At 38.7% G+C, this 20896-nt stretch overlaps 1 protein-coding gene across 1 annotated transcript in view; it reads left to right on the top strand.

The window, feature by feature from the left end:
- Window positions 1-16864, top strand: part of Rab27b (RAB27B, member RAS oncogene family) — a 64246-nt gene extending 47382 nt beyond the window's left edge. Inside the window, exons 4-6 of the mRNA XM_027402647.2 lie at window positions 4599-4702; window positions 8109-8232; window positions 10659-16864. Of these exons, the coding sequence (XP_027258448.1) occupies window positions 4599-4702; window positions 8109-8232; window positions 10659-10848 (418 nt within the window). The 3' untranslated portion in view covers window positions 10849-16864. The remainder of the gene's footprint in view (window positions 1-4598; window positions 4703-8108; window positions 8233-10658) is intronic.
- Window positions 16865-20896: the final 4032 nt, after the last annotated feature.

Below are 20896 nucleotides of genomic sequence, written 5' to 3' on the forward strand. Positions count from 1 at the left end.
CTAAACAAACAAAACAAAACAACCAGTGGACATTCCTATAAAGAAATGAAGGCCCATGATTTCTAGTTTGTTATCCACAGTAGAACTGTAGCTACTGTAGATCTAAACAGTTAAAGGTGAGGAAACTCACCTTCAAACCTCCTAGTCAGGAGACATTTCTCCAGGTGCACTCCAGTGAAGACAGGGAACTAGCACTGTTGCAAGAACTGATCACAGTCAGAGTTGAAAAAGAATTGTTCCACCCTCTCTATCTTTCTGTTCTCCCACCCAGACTCTTTGTTACATGATTGGTGATTGCTTTTTCTCACTCAGAGTGACATAGAGAATATTTTTTAAATTAAGCTCTGTATATTCTGTGTACAATGTGGGTATATTTTCGGACATATTATGTATAAGGGATACATATTCGAGTGTGTGTACATGCCAATGTTAGTGAGTATGGGCAAGCATGGGTTGTGACATGCAGGTGAAGGTCAGAGGTCTTCATCTTCTACCATGTTTGAGATAGGGTCTCTTCTCTTGTTATTCACTGATGCACACACATGGCCTTACGAGCTTCTTAGGATTCTCCTGTTTCTACTTCCCAACTCATTATAGCAGCACCTAGATTACAGATGTATACTACTATGTCTGGTTTTGCAAGTGTTCTGGGGATCCAAAATGATCTGATGATGCTTGAAGCATACCACCTACTGAGGGATCGCTTCAGCCCTGGGATCTTTAACCTCTCTCCCACCTTCCTAACCCTCTCCTTCCCCAGCCTTGGCTCAAGTTCCACCTTCCTGCTGAAGCCAGTAACAAATCCCACTTCCTTTTGAACCTCTGTGACACCTACATTCTTCCACTAAAACTCTATTAAATGAGTGTTATGCCACTGCTTAACAAGGTAAAATTTTCTATTATCTTCCCATCTCTAACTGCTCTTTATTGACTCACTTGTGACCATCATATCCCAACAAAGCTGTGAGCTGAATAAGGGCAGAATTCTTCCTAGTCTTTCAACATCATCTCTACTGTCATATGCAAGATAACAAACAGTACATAGTAACATTGGTTGCCTAGAGCTTGCAGTGATAATTCCATTATTCAATGAAAACATGTTTCTTTGGGACCCAATTTCAAAGTGTTAAAGAGCCAAGTCTAATAAAACCTTCTACTATCAGATTGAATAAAAGTGGCAATAGAGTGACAGCTAAGATATGTAGAAGACATCTTGCCCCTGATTCTGCATCATATGTCTTAGAATGCTGATGCTTGTAAACACCCATATTTTTGAAATGCATCCAAAATGTTCTCGCTTTCAGTGAGTGTAAACGCCAGGAGAGGTGCCGGGCCCTCTCTGTTAGCTTTTTTGACTGTGAATTCCATTTACACACACCCTTCAACACTGCTGGTTCTTCCGAAGTCATTCCTCATAAGAGCCTCTTTGCATGTGTCAGTTTTGTTGTCACAAAGATGTATGTTTTATAGACCAATTCAATTCATTTTGAAGAAGCAATATGAAAAAATGTGGTTCCCATATGTCCCTGCACATGATATGTCAGCCTTGTGTGACGGCCGACTTCTCTCATCTGTCCCCTTCATACAGCTGCATTGTGAGGGACTGGGACGAACTGTCTTAGTAACTCTAGACTTATTAATCCCTTGAGAATTTACATGTTGTGGCTATAAGGTGTAGTTAAGCAACACGATAAACAATACCACAGACCTCAGCCCTATGCCTCCTTCCCTCTATATGGCTTCTAGCAGTATAATCCAGGTAAGGGTAAAGGTCAATGATAAAAGTCAATGGTGGGAAAGCAGGAAAATACATAATCCAGTGTGAACATAAAGGGTCCAACCCTTGTGCCCCCTCAAGGAATAAAGAAGAATAAGGTGCCTGATTCTCAGGTCTATTGCTTTTTATGGTCAGTTTTTTCCACCTGAGTCACTGACTACAGTGAGATGGGAGAGGAGTATGTGTACCCAGATGCCAGCTGCATTTCTTCCAGGGAGTAATAGAAAGAAGGGCCACAAAGGATAAATGGTACAGGATGTTAGCCTGCTCCACAACAGCAGAGTCCGATCTGTGCTGCTATTTAGTGAAGAAAAAATGTGCTTCAGTCCGATGACTACCAGAGCATGTATTTTAACTACTTCATCATTTGCTGTGGGCAATGAGGAAAATAACACACAGGCTCTCTCTCTCTCTCTCTCTCTCTCTCTCTCTCTCTCTCTTCTCTCTCTCTCTCTCTCTCTCTCTTACACACACACACACACACACACACACACACACACACACACACGATGATCACTTTTCACTTCTCTCAGCCACATCAGTATAATCCTTAAGTAACAGTTCTGTTCTGCATAGCGTTTCTGTAGAGAGAGCTATTACAGAATGCCTGTGATCTCTAAGAACTCCCAGGCAAAGGCAGAGACAGAGCTACATGGAAAAACAAAACAAAACAAACAAACAAAAAAAACCGAGCAATGCTTTTGGTTTTTGTAACCTACACCTTTGCATTACAGAAATGCTGGGCAAAGAAACGATTGATTTATCTCTTCCCCCATATTTCAAAGGATCATTCTGTTTTCAAACTTTGTAAGAACATTGAATCTTTTACTGTACTCTATCTTTTTCTTATTTTTAATATCAAAATGCACTTTGTAAGTAAACAGCATGTTCTGGGCAGAGAATTGGAAAACCAGCTCCTTTTCTCTTGGAGCTTACAGATTAATGTAGACACTGGACAAACAATCAGTCTCAGCATGGCCCCAGAACAACTGTCTGAAGACAGAAGGTGGTAAGTGAGCCCTCCAGGAAGAGGCTAGTCCCAGAAGGCTCCTGGCGGAAGCAGTGTTTCCACTGGTGAGCTATGTTTACACTCATACACAATTCATGAGGGAGTGTAATCCAGGCTAAAGGACAGGCAGAGGAAGAGGAACGGCTAATATGAGGCAACCCACAGAACAACCAGCATGTGAGAGCACCCAGGGGGGACAATGAACTTTCTTAAAACTAAGAGAAGATTAGTCTGCCTGTGGGAAGTAGGCAAGAGATGAGGCCTAATGATAGACGGATGAGGGTCCTGCAAAGCCTTGCTGGCTTTAGTAGGGTGTTTTGGTGCTATCTTAGGAGCCATGAGTAATCATAAAAATGTTAGTGCAAGAATCACAAAATCAACAGGAAGAAATGAGGGCTACAAACTGGACATGGGAAGCTTACTAAGATGGTAACTTAGTAAGAGATCATGGGTGTGAAGCTAGTGTGTAGGAGATAGTGTGATGAGATGAACCAATGAAGAAGATTGTGTTAATACATAGACAGTGAAGAGGGAAAGAGGAAAAGGACTGTGCCACCAACAGGATGAGAATGCACTTGCTAGAAAAAGAAGACAGTAAGGAAAGCAGTCAGGTTTGAGATGTATGGTTCTAGAAATGTCTGCATTTTGTCTATGTGGGAAATTTTCTAAAGCATGAATTCAAAGGATAAGAAAAATTTATCTACATATCTTGGGTTGTTCAACATATAGGCTACAGCTAAGCTAAGGGAGTAAATGAAATCTTCCAGTATGTGTGCATAAAATGAGAAGGATCCAGAATAGAAATCTGAGAAAACCAACATGATGTATATATATATATATATATATATATAATATATATATATATATATGTATGATGTATATGTATAAATATATATATATATATATTTAAATGAGTGCCAAAACATATGAAATAATTGAGGAGAGCAATACTTCTCTATTTCAAAGCCATGTGTGTTTCTGGAATTCCATTGTTAACTTCAACTCTTCCTTGTATGCATTCTCTAGTTCTGGCCAGTGCTGTTGGCATTATGGGTGTCTGGTTATCTTCATCATCACTGAAAAAGTCAGGGCAGGAGCAAGGGAGGGGTCAGTGAGAGTGCATCTTAGCATTTGTCTAATAGGATACTTCCAGCATTCTTCATTGTGAATGAATATTCTCACTTTCTTTTCCTGCCTCCTGAGTTTCTCCTTTGTCCTTCTTTAGGCCCCCAATCATCTCCCTCTTCCTCATAATACACACACACACACACACACACACACACACACACACACACACACACACACACGAGGGAGAGTTTCACCCCAAAGGATGCTTTAAAAAGAGTTCATCAGCCCTTCTAGTTCTGCACTGTGATGTGCCTTGCATGCTCACAGAGGTGCTCATTCTCAGCCTAATTATAGGCCTGCTTTTCTTCTGTGCACAGACAAGAAAATTTGAAAAGACTAAGTTCAAGTCCACTATAAATGGGCTAAGATTTTAATTGTGCCCCAGAGGAAGCCATAAGTCAGAAACAAAAAAGGTTCCAAGAGGCTGTAGTTGAAAGTTGGTGATTACATGGAACTCTATCAGTGCCATGCCACCATAGACCCTAAAACTGGTCTTTAAAAAATAATCTTCAAACAGATCTCCTCTCATTGCCTGGCAGCCATCTTCTGGCCTAGTCTCACATGTCCCTAGAGTAAGATAAGGGCTTGCCCTGGAGACAGAATGTGTGTGTGTGAGAAACAGTGTTGTCTGTCCTATGAGTGTGAGTTTGTGTCTGAGACCCAGACTCTGTGTTTCATTGGCAGGTTCCGGAGTCTCACCACTGCCTTTTTCCGAGATGCCATGGGCTTCCTGTTAATGTTTGACCTCACCAGTCAACAGAGCTTCTTGAACGTCAGAAACTGGATGAGTAAGTGGACTGGGTAATACATGCGGGCAGAGCTGGGACTTGGCAGCTCTGTTTTCTTGTTTGCCTTGTGGGAATGCAGCCAGAGATTATCTGGGAAAAGACATGAGCAGAGTGTACCCTCTGTCACCTTCAGAGGGGTGACTTTTGTGTCAATAAGCAACATGGATTTGAATTCTGTTTTCCTGTCTGGAGATCTACAAGGATGACACCAACTAACAATCTAGCAACAGAGGAGAGGCTACCTTAAATGTCCTCCCCTGATAATGAGATTGATGACTGTCTTATATGCTATCCTATAGCCTTCATCCAGCAGCTGGTGGAAGTAGAAGCAGACACCCACAGCTAAACACTGAACTGAACTGGATCCAATTGCAGAGAAGGTGGAGTGATGAGCAAAGGGGTCCAGACCAGGCTGATGAAACCCACAGAAACAGCTGACCTGAACAAGGGGGAGCATTTGGTCTCCAGACTGATAGCTGGGAAACCAGCATAAGACTGATCCAGACACCATGAACGTGGGTGTCAGAGAGGAGACCTTGGAAATCCATGGAGTCTCTTGTAGTAGATCAGTACTTATCCCTAGCATAGGAATGCACTTTGGGAGCCCATTCCATATAGAGGGATACTCCATGAGCCAAGACACAGAGAGGTGGGCCTAGGCCCTATCCCAAAGGATATGACAGACTCTGAAGACCCCATATGGAAGGCCTCACCCTCCCTGGGGAGCAGAAAGGGTATGGGAGAGGTAGGGTTTTAGTTGGGGGGGGGGTGACAGGGGAGGAGGAGAGGGAGAGGAAACTGATAGACATGTAAAATAATCTTGTTTCTAATTCAAATTAAAAAATGGAAAAAACAAAACAAAACAAAAAATGTTAAAAAAAAAGAATTCTGTTTTTCTTTGACAGTCTTCTTAGAGAAAGCCTATATGACTATCTCAGCACTAAGATTTTTAGTATTCTGGTTAAGTAGCCATTAATTTCATTTGCCCAGTAAGTCTTGGGGATTTCTTACAAGGTGAAAGATAACATGTATGGTATTAAATTTGACTAGACAAGACAGAGAGAACATCCATAGTGTTTCGTGGGAGGGGACACTGGCACCTAAACATGCTCAAGGATGAAAAGGTTAACTAAACTAGGAACTACTCCAGAGAATAGTCAGAAATGTTGATAAGACATGGTGCAGGAATCACACAGTTCACACAAGTTTTACTTGAATAAAATATTGTTAAAGGGGGATGAATAGGATGCCCAATCAGTGAAATGCTTGCTGTGTATGCATGAGGACTTGTGTTCAGTTCCCAGAACCCATGCAAAAGTGGCAATAGTGGTAGGATGCAGTTTTACTCCGAGCACTAGAGAAATGGAGATAGGAGATCCACTGGGGATTTTTAGCCAGCCACTGGAGCCACAGGATTTGAGAGATATTTCCAGAAACAAGTAGACAAAGAACACTCGAGGACTAGAATGCTATTGAATTTTGGTATCTAAAGGCAAAAACACAGACACACACAGACACACAGACACAGACACAGACACACAGACACACACAGACACACACACACACACACACACACACACACACACACACACACACACACACACACACGAATATACACAAAAATAAATAAATAAGTTGTCCAAATATGAAGATAATTCAAATAGAGAAATCCCCAGTCTCCCTCCCCAGCTCCTTTCCCATAATCCCTCAGAGTCTATGACTTTAATTTAGCTTGGAATAAAAGCCAAAGACCCTCAGTTATATCCATGAACACTGTGAAGCCTGACTATTCTCTTTTCCTAACCTTCAGGCACACTCAGAACAGAAAGCCCACTCCCTCCTAGAGATGTTTGCCCTTCCCATCCACTCTGCCTGTATTTCTCTTCTGCAGCTGACAACTGTGTGCTGCTTCTTTCCTTCCCAAGTTCTTGCCTAGACCTTATTTCTCTCTTCAGAGAGAACTTTCCTGACCTGCCATTCCACCTAATGGAATCCTTGTCATCCATTGTCCCCTCAACACTACAGAGTTCATTTGGTCACTGCCACCAGTGAGCATCTTTACAGATTTTTGTATTTATTTGTGTCTCTTATTATTTATATGCTCTGAGAAAGACAAGGCTTCATCCATTTATTCCAATGCAATATTTTGCACCTTTCCTGGCACTTTGTATATGTTCAGACTCTAGCTATGTCTATCTATATCTATATTACTGCATTCCTACTTATAGAACACATTCCACAAAATTAATTATATACTAAATGCAGCTAGCCAAAATTAATGATGCACTAAATATAGAAATAGGTAAGATTTTATATGTGTTTTGAATGTGAATTCAGTAACAAGTTGCAGCCAGTAGGGAAAGTATCAACAAAACCTGACTTTCTTAATTGCCTCTCCAAATTAATGTTTACCCTAGGATCTGTCTTTATTTCCTTTGAATGTTGTATGTCCTTATCCAAATTCTGGTGCTATGATTAGATTCTGTTGAGACAAGAAAATAATAAGATTATTAGATTCTTTCAGAGAATGGTTTATTTGTTGTTTTTCAAGGCAGATGGTCCCCTCCCTTAAGTCTCCAGGAAGATATTATTGGGATTTAAGAGAATTAATTGCCCTGTCTAATAACCTCTGGGTTTCTAACATGAAAATCATTGAAATTACAGGATAATACCAATGCTTCTTCTAGTCTTGGCTACATGACACATAGCAGGCCTTAATGAAGTGGAAGACACAGGTGGAGTGATCTCTTCTTTCCTTTCATTTTCTTCCCTCACTTCCTCCTTTCCTCTCTCCTTCCTACTTCATCCTTGTATTCCTTCCTTTGTCACTTAGTTTATTCTCTCTCTGTCTCTCTCTCTCTCCTACACACACACACACACACACACACACACACACACACACACACACACACACACACACACAGTTTACCTAAAGAAAGAGAAAAAACAAGATTTTTATCTTAAGCTTGTTTTTGCATGAATTTCCAGTTTTTTAAAAACCTGTCCATTGCATAGATTATCACTTTGATGTCAGGAGAGGAGAACAAAGCCTCCATTTAATGATGCAAATGAAAATCATGTTCTATATCCAAGTGGATGGCTTAGATCAAGGCTGATATTCATATCTGAGGAACAAATGGCAGGACCCCACATAGGTCACAGGGCAAGCTCCCCAGTATAGGTGAGCATGTTTAGATATTGGTTCAGGTATTTCCTGTGTGCCTATCTGGCAGTGTTACTATCTGCAATTTGTGAGGCATCAGCTCCATTTTATAGATAAAGAAACTACGAGGAGAGATGACCAGACTGCAGATGCACAGCTGGGTTAGGAATCTGGAGTCTGAGCAGTCCTTTGACATTGCTTGTTTGTGACTAACTCACTGCTTCCATCTGCTTTCTTACCAAGGCCAACTGCAAGCAAACGCTTACTGTGAAAACCCAGATATAGTATTAATCGGCAACAAGGCAGACCTGGCAGACCAAAGGGAAGTCAATGAACGGCAAGCCCGGGAGCTGGCTGAAAAATATGGGTAAGTCACGTTCACTAAGAACCATCTGACTTTGTACACAGACAAAACAGAGATATGAGACAGAGAGTTGAAGGAATCCCTGTGGATCAGAAACAGTGGTGAATTAAAAAGACTTTCCAGGTTGGGAAGATGGCTCACTGGGTAGAGTGTGGACCTCAGTTTGGATCCCTAGCACCCAGAATGTATCTGGAACCCCAGTGCTGGGAGATGGGATGAGGTTCATTAGCTACCCTGTCTAGATAAATTGATGAGCTTCAGATTCAGTGACTGATATTCACAATCGAACAAACTTACGAATACATACATTTAACACACACACACACACACACACACACACACACACACACACACACACACACGCACGCACATACCTCCCTTCCAGAAGTCATATTAATAATAGCATCTAACATTTATTGAGTTTTTATCATGCATTGGCAATTGTTGATAGACTTCAGGTCATTGAGCTCCCCATAGTCATACGTAGGAGACACTGGAGTTGCCACGTTTTGTATAAGAAGGACCGAGTCACAGAATGTTTAAATACTTGGTAGAAGGCTAAATAGCTATTAAGGAACAGAGTTTAAATTTAGTCCAAGGAATCTAGATCAAGGCTTTGCTGCCTCTCACTTGACAGTTACTTAGGTGAGCAAAGAACAGTATCTGATGTGGCCTGGCTAATGGAGCCATCTTCCGGGTAGACTTGACTGGCAGCTGGAAACAAACAAAACCAGCCCATGTAATTGCAGATTGACTTCCAAGGCAGAATGTGTTGGTGACTTTTAAACTTGAAGCAGTTTTACCATCTGCCAGGAAGAGCTCATACAGATCTTTAAAGTTTAGATCTTCTTGACCCTGTTCATTCCAGATAAATGCAACTTACATTCCTGTGAGTATTATATTCAAGGCATTCGAAATTTTGAAGCCAAATTTCTGGGTGATTGGTCAGAGGGAAGTGGCATGTTAGTGGTGCTGCTGACTGTCAGTTTAGACATTTCTCTTCCCAGTTTTGTTTACTTTGTTGTGTTAAAGCAGTGATGATGCCTTGACTTTGGCTTCCTGACTCCTCCCTCTAATGGTTTCCCACACACAGGGGTCATGACAGCATGAAATAACAGCTCACCAATTTTCATTTAGTGAAAACAAAACCAGCAAGCAAACAAGCAAATAAACCAAGAAAGTTTCCATCTTGCCAGCAAAAACTGACACTAAGATTTCTTTGCCAGCCATGAATTACATGGCATCACTTGTATGTCTTGTATCTCTTCTGATCTCTTCATTTAAAAGAAAAAAAAGGATTTTGTGTGAAACTGCTTCCTCTTGAGAAGCTCCCCCCACCCCAAACAGTCGGATGTTCTTTTTTCCGCTAGGTACCTCTCTTTCTGTTAAGCCTTGTACTCAACTTAAATTTATGCCAAAATCTTTGTTCTTAAAGAACAGAACTTTAAAAATTACAATGTAATTACATAATTTCCCTATATATAAATGCCACCTGCTGAGTTCGTTTAGTGTTGCTCATGTATATATTGAGCACAGTGGGGCTGACCTGTTGGCATTGGATAATTATTTAGTGTGTTCATCTCTGAGAAAGACTAATTCTTCCTCTCTTGACAGTCCTTAGTTGACTATAGTTCTTCATGGAGGGTTGGGCCCCATGCAATTTTCCTGTCCACACTGGCATTTCAAATGATGTTGTCATTGCCCAGCTTCTATTTAGGCAGCCATATTGTTGTAGTGTCATGGGTGTGTAACTTCCCTGTCATTTCTAGGAGACAAAATCTCATAGCAGACTCCCTGGTTCCTAATTAACCTCAGCTCTGGCACTGGAAACATGGCTTAGTCATTAAGAGCACTTGGCATTATTTCAGAGAACCAGTTTGGTTCCCAGCATTCATGTCTGGTGGCTTGTAACTCCAGCTCCAGGGGACTTGACACCTACTTCTGGCTTTCTTGGGCATATTGTACGTGTGTGTGTGTGTGTGTGTGTGTGTGTGTGTGTGTGTGTGTGTGTGTATGTGTGTGTGTGAGAGAGAGAGAGAGAGTGTATACACACACATACACACACACACACACATGCATGTGTATACATACATAAGTAAAAACAAAACCTTTTTAAAAATAAACCCCAAATGTGATTTAAAGTGATTTTGTATGAGAATATTACTATCTGCATTAGAATAAAGTAAGTTCACAATGCCACAATCTGTTGACTGTTTTTATTGATGGTAATATTATATTCTTGAAGAATTAATGAGTTTGGATAGTAATAAGACCTGATGATTTCATGAATATGTTTATTAGTGAGAGTTAACCTTTCTATGATGCATATGCACTTCAAAAGTACTTTATATATGATTCATAGATACAATTTTACAGGTCAGTTTGAAAAAAATCTGTTTTTTTTTTTTTTTTTTGTCTTTCTATGTTAGCATACCATACTTTGAAACAAGCGCAGCATCGGGACAAAATGTAGAGAAGTCTGTGGAAACCCTTCTGGACTTAATAATGAGGAGAATGGAACAATGTGTAGAGAAGACACAGGTTCCGGACACTGTCAATGGTGGAAATTCGGGAAAGCTGGATGGGGAAAAGCCAGCAGAAAAGAAATGTGCCTGCTAGAGACACTCCTAAGAACCAGTGATGAAGAGCACACCCAAATACTATGTCCTGAAATAATGCAAACCACCAAGTTTTTGTTGAGTAGTTCATGAGCAATGGCATGTCTTTCTCTTCCCATCCCAAACTATTTTAATAAAACACAATAGTCAATAGTGTTAAAAGAATTGTACTGTTAACCCTGAGTCCCTTCCAAACAAAAATCAAAGTTTTCCTAAGTTGGTAGAACTATTGTAGATGCTTGGTTGTATTTTTATAAAGAAATTGCGTGTATGAGAAGTATCATGAGTTTTAAATGAAAGCACATATTAACATAAGCCTGGGGAAAAGAATAGGCTAACTAAAAAGAGAATATGAAAAGATAAATTCTGTTTGCATCTATTTATGTGGAGTATGATCCATACGTCTATATTTGCATTGGAGAAGTCATACTCCTAAAAATGAACACATAAAGAATTCTTTGTGGCTTATTAAGGATAGCTGTGTTTACCCAATAAGCTGCACTGATAAGGCTGTCAGCAATGAACATCAGACTTCCTGTAGGAAACTGTGTAATAATGCTTTTTTTATATTTCTCATAAATGGTGGAGAGGCATGAACAGGATCATGGATGAAAAGTATAAGAGGGACATTCCCTGGAGGAAAATGCAACATGGGAATATGACATTTGAAAAGGTAACATTAAATGGATCTTTGAGATAATTCTGAGAAAGTGACTTAGCCAAATTTCAATAAAGCTGATTAGAAGTTGGCATTACCAGTTGGGATCAACGATGCCTTCAGAGGCTTCAATTTAAATGATTCAAATTTTTAGCATTTCTTCTAATGGTGCCCAAATTCACATTTTATTTTTTATTAAATTCTTTCAAAGAGTCACAAGAAAAAATAAACCATTTTTTATTGAATATATCTTACAAATGTAGTTAAGAAAACTTAAGATTCAGTCTTAAAGTTTCTAAATATAAAATTTGTTGGTGGGAGAAACAAAAGAGTGATTATTAATTGTAGATTTTACTTAATTTTAGAAAAGCACTAGAAATTCTAAGTTGTATTTTCCCTCTAAAACAACACTCACCCCTGCACTGAAGCAGTTACAGCAATGAAAGTATGTTCATGAATCATTTCTTCAAACTAATTATGATCCAATAACTATGGTCACCCTGAATTTTCATGCCATCAATCACCAAAAATTGGTGATACCTCATTCTTTATTATAATGTTTTATTTTGCCAAGAGGAAAAATAGCTATATTTGAGATGTTCTTGAGAAAACAACAAGGGTTAATCTGTGGTTCATCTAACCAAAACTATAATCAGTAGTTTTATTTTTTTCCTTGAAACTGTCTTTTCTTTTTGGAATTAACCACAGAATCATTTCCCATCGACTTATTCTTATAATTGTGAAAACCATTTTGTATTAGTTTTTACTAATCTTAATTTGGTGTACATGTAAACCAATCCTATCAAAGTGGTATTTATACTTGTTGGTCAACTTTACCAACAAAGACAAATTGCTTCTAGTTTTCCTTAAGCTTATAATTGGTGACAGGATGTTTTCTCATCCTTTAAAACATTTTCAGTCTCAAACGTTTGCAAACCTTGCCTCCTTTGAAAGTTACAAATATTACAAAGTAAACTCCCAGTGCCATTTTAAACCTTTTCCTGGTAATCTCCATCTGATGTCCACTCAGTTTCAGAAATACAAACAGATCCAAAGACATGTTTACATAAAATGTTTTTAAGATAAGTTAGATCCAGAACTGTGCCACTAATCAGCACAATGTGGAAGCTTGTATGGAATTCACCCTTAGTACAATTCTCAATGCTAAAAGCCCAACACCTCCAACTTCTATGACTGATTCTAGGTTAGCATTCCCTTCAATTCCCCCTGTCTTGGATGTTCTTCTTGATCTCAATGTCTGTGCCTTGAAGGGAGAACTCAGTAAATGTTTGCAACATGTCTTCTGGACAGAAAATGGGAAGAAGTGACCACAACTATGGCAAAATCTGGTGACTGCCGTAATGTCAATCTGTTCCTGATTTTGATTCAAATTATGCCAGTATTTCCATAACAGGGAATGGATGAGTCATATTACAGTGAAGAAATTTTACCTTTCCATTTTACCATTTCTCATTGTGCTTCAATTACACGATTGATTTGCTTATGCCAGGATTCTTTCATTGTCAGAATGAATTTTTTCAGAACCTGCTTTAAGAGCATCATTGATAACCGTAGCAGGAAGCAGAAGGCCATGCTGACTTTAAATATGGAAATGTGCCTGCAAGAGTAACACGTATTGGGTAATAAATTCAAGAGGGTTGACATTTCAAGCTGCCAAAAATGAAAATATTTTATTTATAAACACTTGGTGTAGAAATATTCGCACCTATAGACTTTGCTGTCAGAACTTGAAATGTTTTTGACCATTGTTAGAAATGGTCATTCTAACATTCTCCTATGATTTCCAGATCATAGTTATATATTTCATTACATAACTTTGTATCCACCTGGTGCCATGGATATTCTGCTTAAAGAACTCCAAATTTTTATCTCACTACAAAATGTATGTTCGGCTGTTTCCTCTTACTTTTTAAATGCTTTTAATGAACCATATTGTATTTTTGAGAGGTATGTAATGTACATGATACTTCTTTATGATACAGAGACCAAGTCTAGAGTGTTTACACTGGTTGATGTTTACATTGCCCAAACTCAGTGCCTCAAACACCTCTGTGACCAAATTTGTTTCCAACCACAAAACTCATTTTCTCTAATCATGGGTCTCCAAAAGGCCTCACAGAGACAAAAATGTAACAGAAAGCCAGCTGATATTGTCAACAAAGGATGAAAGAGTACTGTTGGGATTTGGAGATTATTGCTTCCTTCCCCTAACCTGTCACACATTGGACATTTCTTGAGAGTTAACAGTAAATTGGTATAATACTATTCTTACTCTAATACAAGAATGGTCTTTTGAAAAATATGCAAAATAGGGAAGAGAACATATGTTGATCTTGGTCTGACTATTCTAACAAGTCCTGACTAAGTGGAGAAAATGCTGTGTTGGGACATGAACTCGGATCTCTCTGTAATAGTTTCAAAATTCATAACTTACTACTTATGTTAACTTACTACAAATTTACTGTAAAGAATCTCCACCCAAACCACTGTTTTCTAAAGTACTTTATTTGTTAATTTTTAACCAGAAGGGGCATTCTCTGCACCAGTAGGTGGCTTTGTTCTATTGTACAGCTATCATTTGCCAAGCTGTGCAGATAAGATGACTGGTTAAGAATTTTAATCAAAGTTTTGTTGTCTTTTGTATCCAAAGAAAGAAAGGAAGGAAGGAAGGAAGGAAGGAAGGAAGGAAGGAAGGAAGGAAGGGGGAGGGAGGAAGAAAGGAAGGGAGGGAGAGAGATGGGGAAAGAATGAAGAAACTTGACCATAAATAACAGCACAGCATGAAATATCTGTAATAACAGCCTCATTCCAAAGACATTTAAAGCTCCAGAGTGAGCCTGCTGGGACTTGACAGATTATATGAGGCTGGGGCATCTTCTCATTGGTATCCAAGAGTCCTATCTAGAGACAACTCTATGGTGATGCCATGTGTGCCTAGACAAGGTGAACAACCTGGGAGTGCCTGTGGAGGAGACCATTCACTCTTCTGTACCTCTCTCTCAAGAAAGAAAAAAATATGCCTTCCTTTCTGAGTATCACACCCAAAGTTAGTGGACAAGTTGTTATCCATGGAAGGTTTTAGAGTTATGTTTCAACACCCAACCTATAAAGAAGTAAAGTTCCAAGTCTCTAGCTTGCTAAGATATGTAGTAATTCCTTAAAGGTCAGGGGTTATTCAAGCTCCGAGGTAGGGAATCTGAGTAGTATGTTTAGAGACTTGGGTTTGGTCTTCAGACAATAAAGTGGCAGGGAGAAGAAGGGGGAGCTAAGTTTAGCCAAAGTGATAGAAACCCTGATTTAAAAACAAATAAACAAAAAAGCGTTTTCTACAACCAAGCTTTACAACATTGAAAGTGGCCTAGTAAGAAAGAAAAGCTTTATCATTTTAGGATAGCTTTATCATTTTTAAAGATTTGAAGAAACCCTCTATAGTTGCCTAAGCATTCACTATATTATATTTTCTTCTTGATATTTGACCATAGTGATGTCAGCTCATTTCTGTGGTGACTTCAGCGATCTGAGACCTGACTATGATTATTGGGTAGTAATTGAGAATTATCTCAATGCATGGAGCTGCCTGTCTCATAGCATGGACATGATAAACACTGCTGAGTATAGAGAAGATTTTATATAAAAATATTGTCATTGAATTCTTGAGTGGTGTTCAACCACAATGACATTATTGATCAAAGACTCTGAGAAGAAATAAGAGTGACAAATTAGCTATGTCAGGTCTTTCAATATAGGAGATGATGAAGAAGATCATAGGTTGATTTAGGTACAGAAAGAAAAGATTTATCACTTTTAAATTAGATTTGTGGAAATGTTTCCTCATATTTTCTCTACTTAGTGGAGTTTATTCTCTTAGAATTAAGGTAAGAAAAATGTATGACTACCAAATATTTAGGATACATAGAAGTATTTTATTTACTATATGAGTCTGATATTTTTAATAATTTATGTTTTAATTTTCAAGCAGTAACATTTAAAGATGCTTTATTGCCACTTTTCTTTGAACTAACAATTTATGGCTGAAATGTTTTGTAGTTTCATATAAGAAAAGATCATTTAAAAAATAAGAGATAACTATGGTAAAAACATTAGTACCAAAATGGTGGAACTATTTTAAAAGACATCAAGTTTTAGGAATCACCTTTGGTTTAAATTTGCTTTTCTGCCTCATTTCCTTTCTAAGAGGTTATCCGCCTTGTGGCCAGTACATCTTGTCTAACTTAGTTGTTCAATATTCAGAGGCCATCTGTATTATGGCTAGTACCTCTTGGCTAACTTAGTCATTCAATACTCTTGGTAAATCCTACAGGAGCCAGTGTATCTGGCCTTCACTGAATGGCTCCCTGTTTAACCAGCAACTGTTGTCCTCATGTCAAACTCTATATAATAAGGGGCTCAGTCATATATGCTTATCATTTTGTTCCATGTGGTTCTTGTTCCCAGATGCTCTTTGATGGAGAGTCTGTTATAGAAAGGAAAACAGCCAGAAATGACAACTTCAGGACCATGTGGCTTTTCTCATACAGAGCTTAACAAACTTTGAATAACTCACGGGGTTCAAGTTAGGTTCCAAATAAAGACACAAAAGAAATTGACCCCTTTCATAAACAGACACCATTATCATAAACTAAGAATAACAAATTTGCTTCTAACTTGGACCACTTGTCATGGTAAGATGTATTGCAGGGCTAACATAGTAATTGTAGTAGGCTGCTAAATGGATTGTCAGTCACCTTGAGGTCACTGCATTTGATTGAAAATGTATAATGTATCTTACTGTTGGAAAAAATAATGAGCTCTGTTTCAACTAATGTGTCATCTTGTATTTCAAGGAGACCAATTAGATTCAATGTAGGATATTATAAGTTGGTTAAAATCCATGTACAAATAAAATTTTATGTCTAAAAGTTTGTTGTATTTGAACTTAAGAAAAATAAATTATCCTACTTTATGTGCTAAAAGTAGATTTTCTGACAACACTGAAGTGCTTTATAGTATCTCACCAATTTCTGTTCCAGTAATATTATCTATCTCTTTAACTTGAGCATGTTTGTTTTGTCTGCTTTCAATACTGATCTCAGTTTTGTCTAATGCTTTCAATGTAACATAAGACTTTGAGTGTGGATTACTTATTGTGCTCCCAAACAGGCAGTGGTTCCAGACAGACCCTGTTAGGTCATTATTCGTTGTATCAAAGTTCCAGTGGCTTCAGAAATCATAGCAGACCATGATTTTGTGGTGTCTGGGTTTGAGTAGTACTGTTGAGAACTATACTTAGTGATTGTTCCTGCACAGTTTTCAAATAAAATGATGTTTTTATCAAGTATTCTGTGTATTCAAATGAATTTTGTATGTGCCCTGATGTTGGATGGGCAGAGAGTGGAGAGCAAGACACTGATAGATACCAGCATGAAATGTTTGCAACATTAAAAATGGAATCCATTTGGAACAAGGCAAACATTGCTTGAATTCAACCCAGTGGCTATTATTCATCTTTCTTAATGTATTTATTCATTATTTAAAAGCTGAGCTTTTCAATGGTAGTTCTCTAATAGTTTTGAATGATACACTCATTAATATGAGAAGTTCACATGTTGAGGTGTTCTATAGTCCATAAGCACTTCCATGTTCTTTATCTGTAACAAAGTGCTACACCATAATGGGCTCTACCTTGGTCAAAGACTTGGTAAAAGCCTGGCAGTTTCAGGCCCACTCTAAACCACAGTCATCTACCTTCCTGTTCCATGTTTGTTTGACAAAGTTGCCTTGTTTCCACAGTTGGTTTCTTTCCATATGCTGCTTAGATAGGCTTTGCCAACACAATGATGAGTTTATAATTTAAAGACCAACAAGATTACCTGTGCAAGCTAGGAAATCCTTGGCCTGGCTATTTTGACCTTACTGCCCAGCATTGCAGTTGTGCGCAGACAGAATCTTTTGCTTCTGGCCTCATCCTATATCGGTTGATATGAATCGCTAAGGTTTTGCTTTCCAAATGTTTTATAGAATTTTTAAGGCATAGAATGTGCCATATTGAGAGGAAAAACCAAAGCATCCTGATATTTCTTGTGTGTAATCATAGGACTACTGTGTTTAAACTGTATTTGCACTATGTTGTATTATTCACAGTTCTCTATTCTAAGGAAAAATTTACTTTTATGTGTTGCTGCTTCTGCAGAAAGAATTAACCAAAAGAAGAACATGGTCATTGCTAGTCTGTTGGAAATGCACAAAAGCAATACACACTAAGGTTTAGAGGCCAATACACTGATTATGATTTCACTGAGCCAGTCTGCTTCCTAGAGTGGTTTTGTTATGCTAATCACATTTTTGCAATCATCTTTGCTTTGGACCATTTTCATAAGTCTCTAAAAGATGAGGGACTCTTTTATACTAAGTGTTTGAAGATAAAACAACAAAACAAAACAAAAAACCAGCAACAGCTTTAAAGTTACAGAAGACATCCTCAGTGTGTTTGATTCATGACAGAAACTCCACAATGCATGCACTCACCCTAGGAAATGACCCAGAGTGATAAAAAGCCCTGTCATTTAACACACTGTACACAGATGCACACTACCCTACTCTCACCCAGGACCTAGGCCATTCTTATTCCTCTTTTAAGTGAAGTGTATCATGAGGGCATTGGAGAAGCATTTTTAAAAGACCACTTAGAGGAGCCATTTACACATAGTTTGCCCCCAATAGCCCCTTCCAGAGAAAACTGGAGAAAGAGGGGAAACATACAGGCTCCTAAAAATCTTTAGCTTCCCCATGGATACTTTCAAATTAGATAAAAGAAATGGTTTCCAGGAAAGAATGTAAGTGTGGAAGGGGATTTGTGTATGAAGATGGCAGAACTTGCTTTTTGTCCCTAGACCATGGACACATCCAGACTCTGGCTCCTTGGAGACTAGTGGGCCTGCCTGAGCATCAGTGTGAACCTCTTCCTGGTAGAGTAGTAGTGCCTGCTCCCCCCCTTTCTGCTCTTTCTGTTTCTGCTTAAATTTTCTTCCAAAGAGAAGTGTTCTTATTTTAAATGGCTGCCCCATTTAAGTGAGTTATAATTACTACTATATCACTCCATCTTAAAGGAGTAAAGTTATACTGGCAATTGCTTGTCCTTGTAGGTAGCTTCATATTTTCTTTACAATCTATCGGACATCTCTGACTTTCTTATCTTCCCTGTCAATAGAATGTATGCTTTTTATAGTTCTGGGAATAGACCTCAGAGACTCAAGCATGTAAGGCAAGTGCTTTACCACCATGCCACACCTTCACCCTGTTAGACATTTTTAGGAAAATTGAGATGTTTATTTTGGTTGTGATTGTTGTTGTTCCCCAACTCTTTCTTTCTTCTCTGTGTGCATTATTATACCCTCTTGTATCTACAGCATCTAGTTCTGGGTCTACCAACTAAGGGACATTCAACAATATTCCTTGTAAAAATAAATGTGTAAGTCTTACCTGAGAACACAACTGGGTGAGTTATTTAGTTCTTCCTTCCTTCATTCCTTCCTTCCTTCCTTTCTTTCTTTCTTTCTTTCTTTCTTTCTTTCTTTCTTTCTTTCTTTCTTTCTTTCTCTCTTTCTCTCTTTCTTCCTCCTGCTCCTTCTCTTCTTCCCCTTCTTCTTTTCTTCTTTTCCCTCCCTCTTTCTTTCCTTCCATCCTTCCTTTTCTTCTTTCTTTATCCTTCCTTCTTTTCCATGTTTAATGTCTTATTGGAGTAACTATGTATCCAATGTATTGTACATATTTAAGTTGTACATTTGCATAACTTATCATGGATGGTATGTATAAAATTTTACCATAATGAACATATTGACATCTTTATGTTTCTCTGTCCATTTTCAATTCTTGACCCCTACAGGCACCAAGTTGTACCTAGAAAATCATATGGTATATTTTTATTTTACTCCAGGATTCCTTTTACTTGGCATAATAATTTGACTTTTTATTGGGTGTATGTAATTGTTTTGTTGGTTACTTGGCTCTTTGGTGAATTATAGCCCAGAGTGTAGGTATGTCATATTTCTTTCCTCATCTGCCAGTGAGCATTTGTTTGTCATGATTTTAGCTTTCTTATAGAAATGTGATTTAAAAAAATAACATTAAGAACTTACCTGTGTACAAAAAGCTTTGGTGACCCTTCAGCAAAAACTAAGCGATTGAATGGCTAGATCATATGACAATTGTGTGTTCAAATGCTTAAGAAATTATCAGTTTTCCAATGTGGTTTCACCACTTTTCTTGTCCTATCTGGAGTGCGTGGATCAGTTCAGTTGTTCCAAATCTTCAGTACTGGGCAGTCTTTCTGATTTCCACTCTTCTAATTGATATTGGGTGGTTAGCTTCTAACAGTTTCAATTTGCAATTTTCTAACTACTAATGTATTAACCATCTTTTGTATATATCTATCTTATTTCATAAAGTAACTGTTGAATAACTTTTGCCCATTTCTATCATATTTTTGTCCTATATTTTAATAATACTCTGGGCTTTAAAAAGTCTATACATGCTGTGGAGGGCTTCTCTAATTCCACACTGTGGTGATATGAATGAGAAATGACCCAGCCTGCCACCAGAGTCTTGGGCATGAACACTTGCTCTCTAGTTGGTGGCACTGTTTGGGAAGGTTGCAGCCTTAGCACAGCCTTACTGGAGGAAGTAGATCATTAGGGGGGGGGTGGGCTTTGAGATGAAAAAGTCTGTTACTTTCAGTTCACTCTCTCAGCTTCATGCTAGTTGTTCAAGATGTGCTATCAGCTTCTATCTCCTGCTTTCATGCTGTCCCTACCAGTATGGATTCTACCTATATGAAACAGTAAGCCAAAATAGACCTTTTCTTCTGTAAGTTGCAGTCATGGTATTTTATCACAGCAACAGATGCAGATACCCACAATGGAGCTTGGGAAATCTTGCAGAAGAGGGTGGGAAAGTCAGAAGGGCCAGAGAAGTCAAGAACACCAGGAGAACACAGTCCATGGAATCAACTAACCTGGGCTCATAGGGGCTCACAGAGACTGAACCAACAACCAGTGGGCCTGTATAGGTCTGACTGCTGTCATTTGCTTGTATGTTACAGTTTTGTAGCTTGGTGTACTTGTGGGATTCCTAACTGTTGGAGCAGGGCTCATCTCTTACTCTTTTGCCTGTTCTTGGGTCCCTTTTCCTCCTATTGGGTTGCCTCATGCACCTTTGACATGAGGGGGGTCTGACTAATCTTATTATAAGTTTGATATGCCATGTTTAGTTGATATCCTGGGAGGCCCTTTTTGAAAGAGAAATGAGGAGGAGTGGATCTAGGGGAAAGAGGAGGTGGGGGAGGGACAAGGAGGAGGGGAGAGAAGGGAAACTT

This window comes from Cricetulus griseus, chromosome 2 (genome assembly GCF_003668045.3).
Source record: "Cricetulus griseus strain 17A/GY chromosome 2, alternate assembly CriGri-PICRH-1.0, whole genome shotgun sequence".
NCBI classification, from domain to species: domain Eukaryota; kingdom Metazoa; phylum Chordata; class Mammalia; order Rodentia; family Cricetidae; genus Cricetulus; species Cricetulus griseus.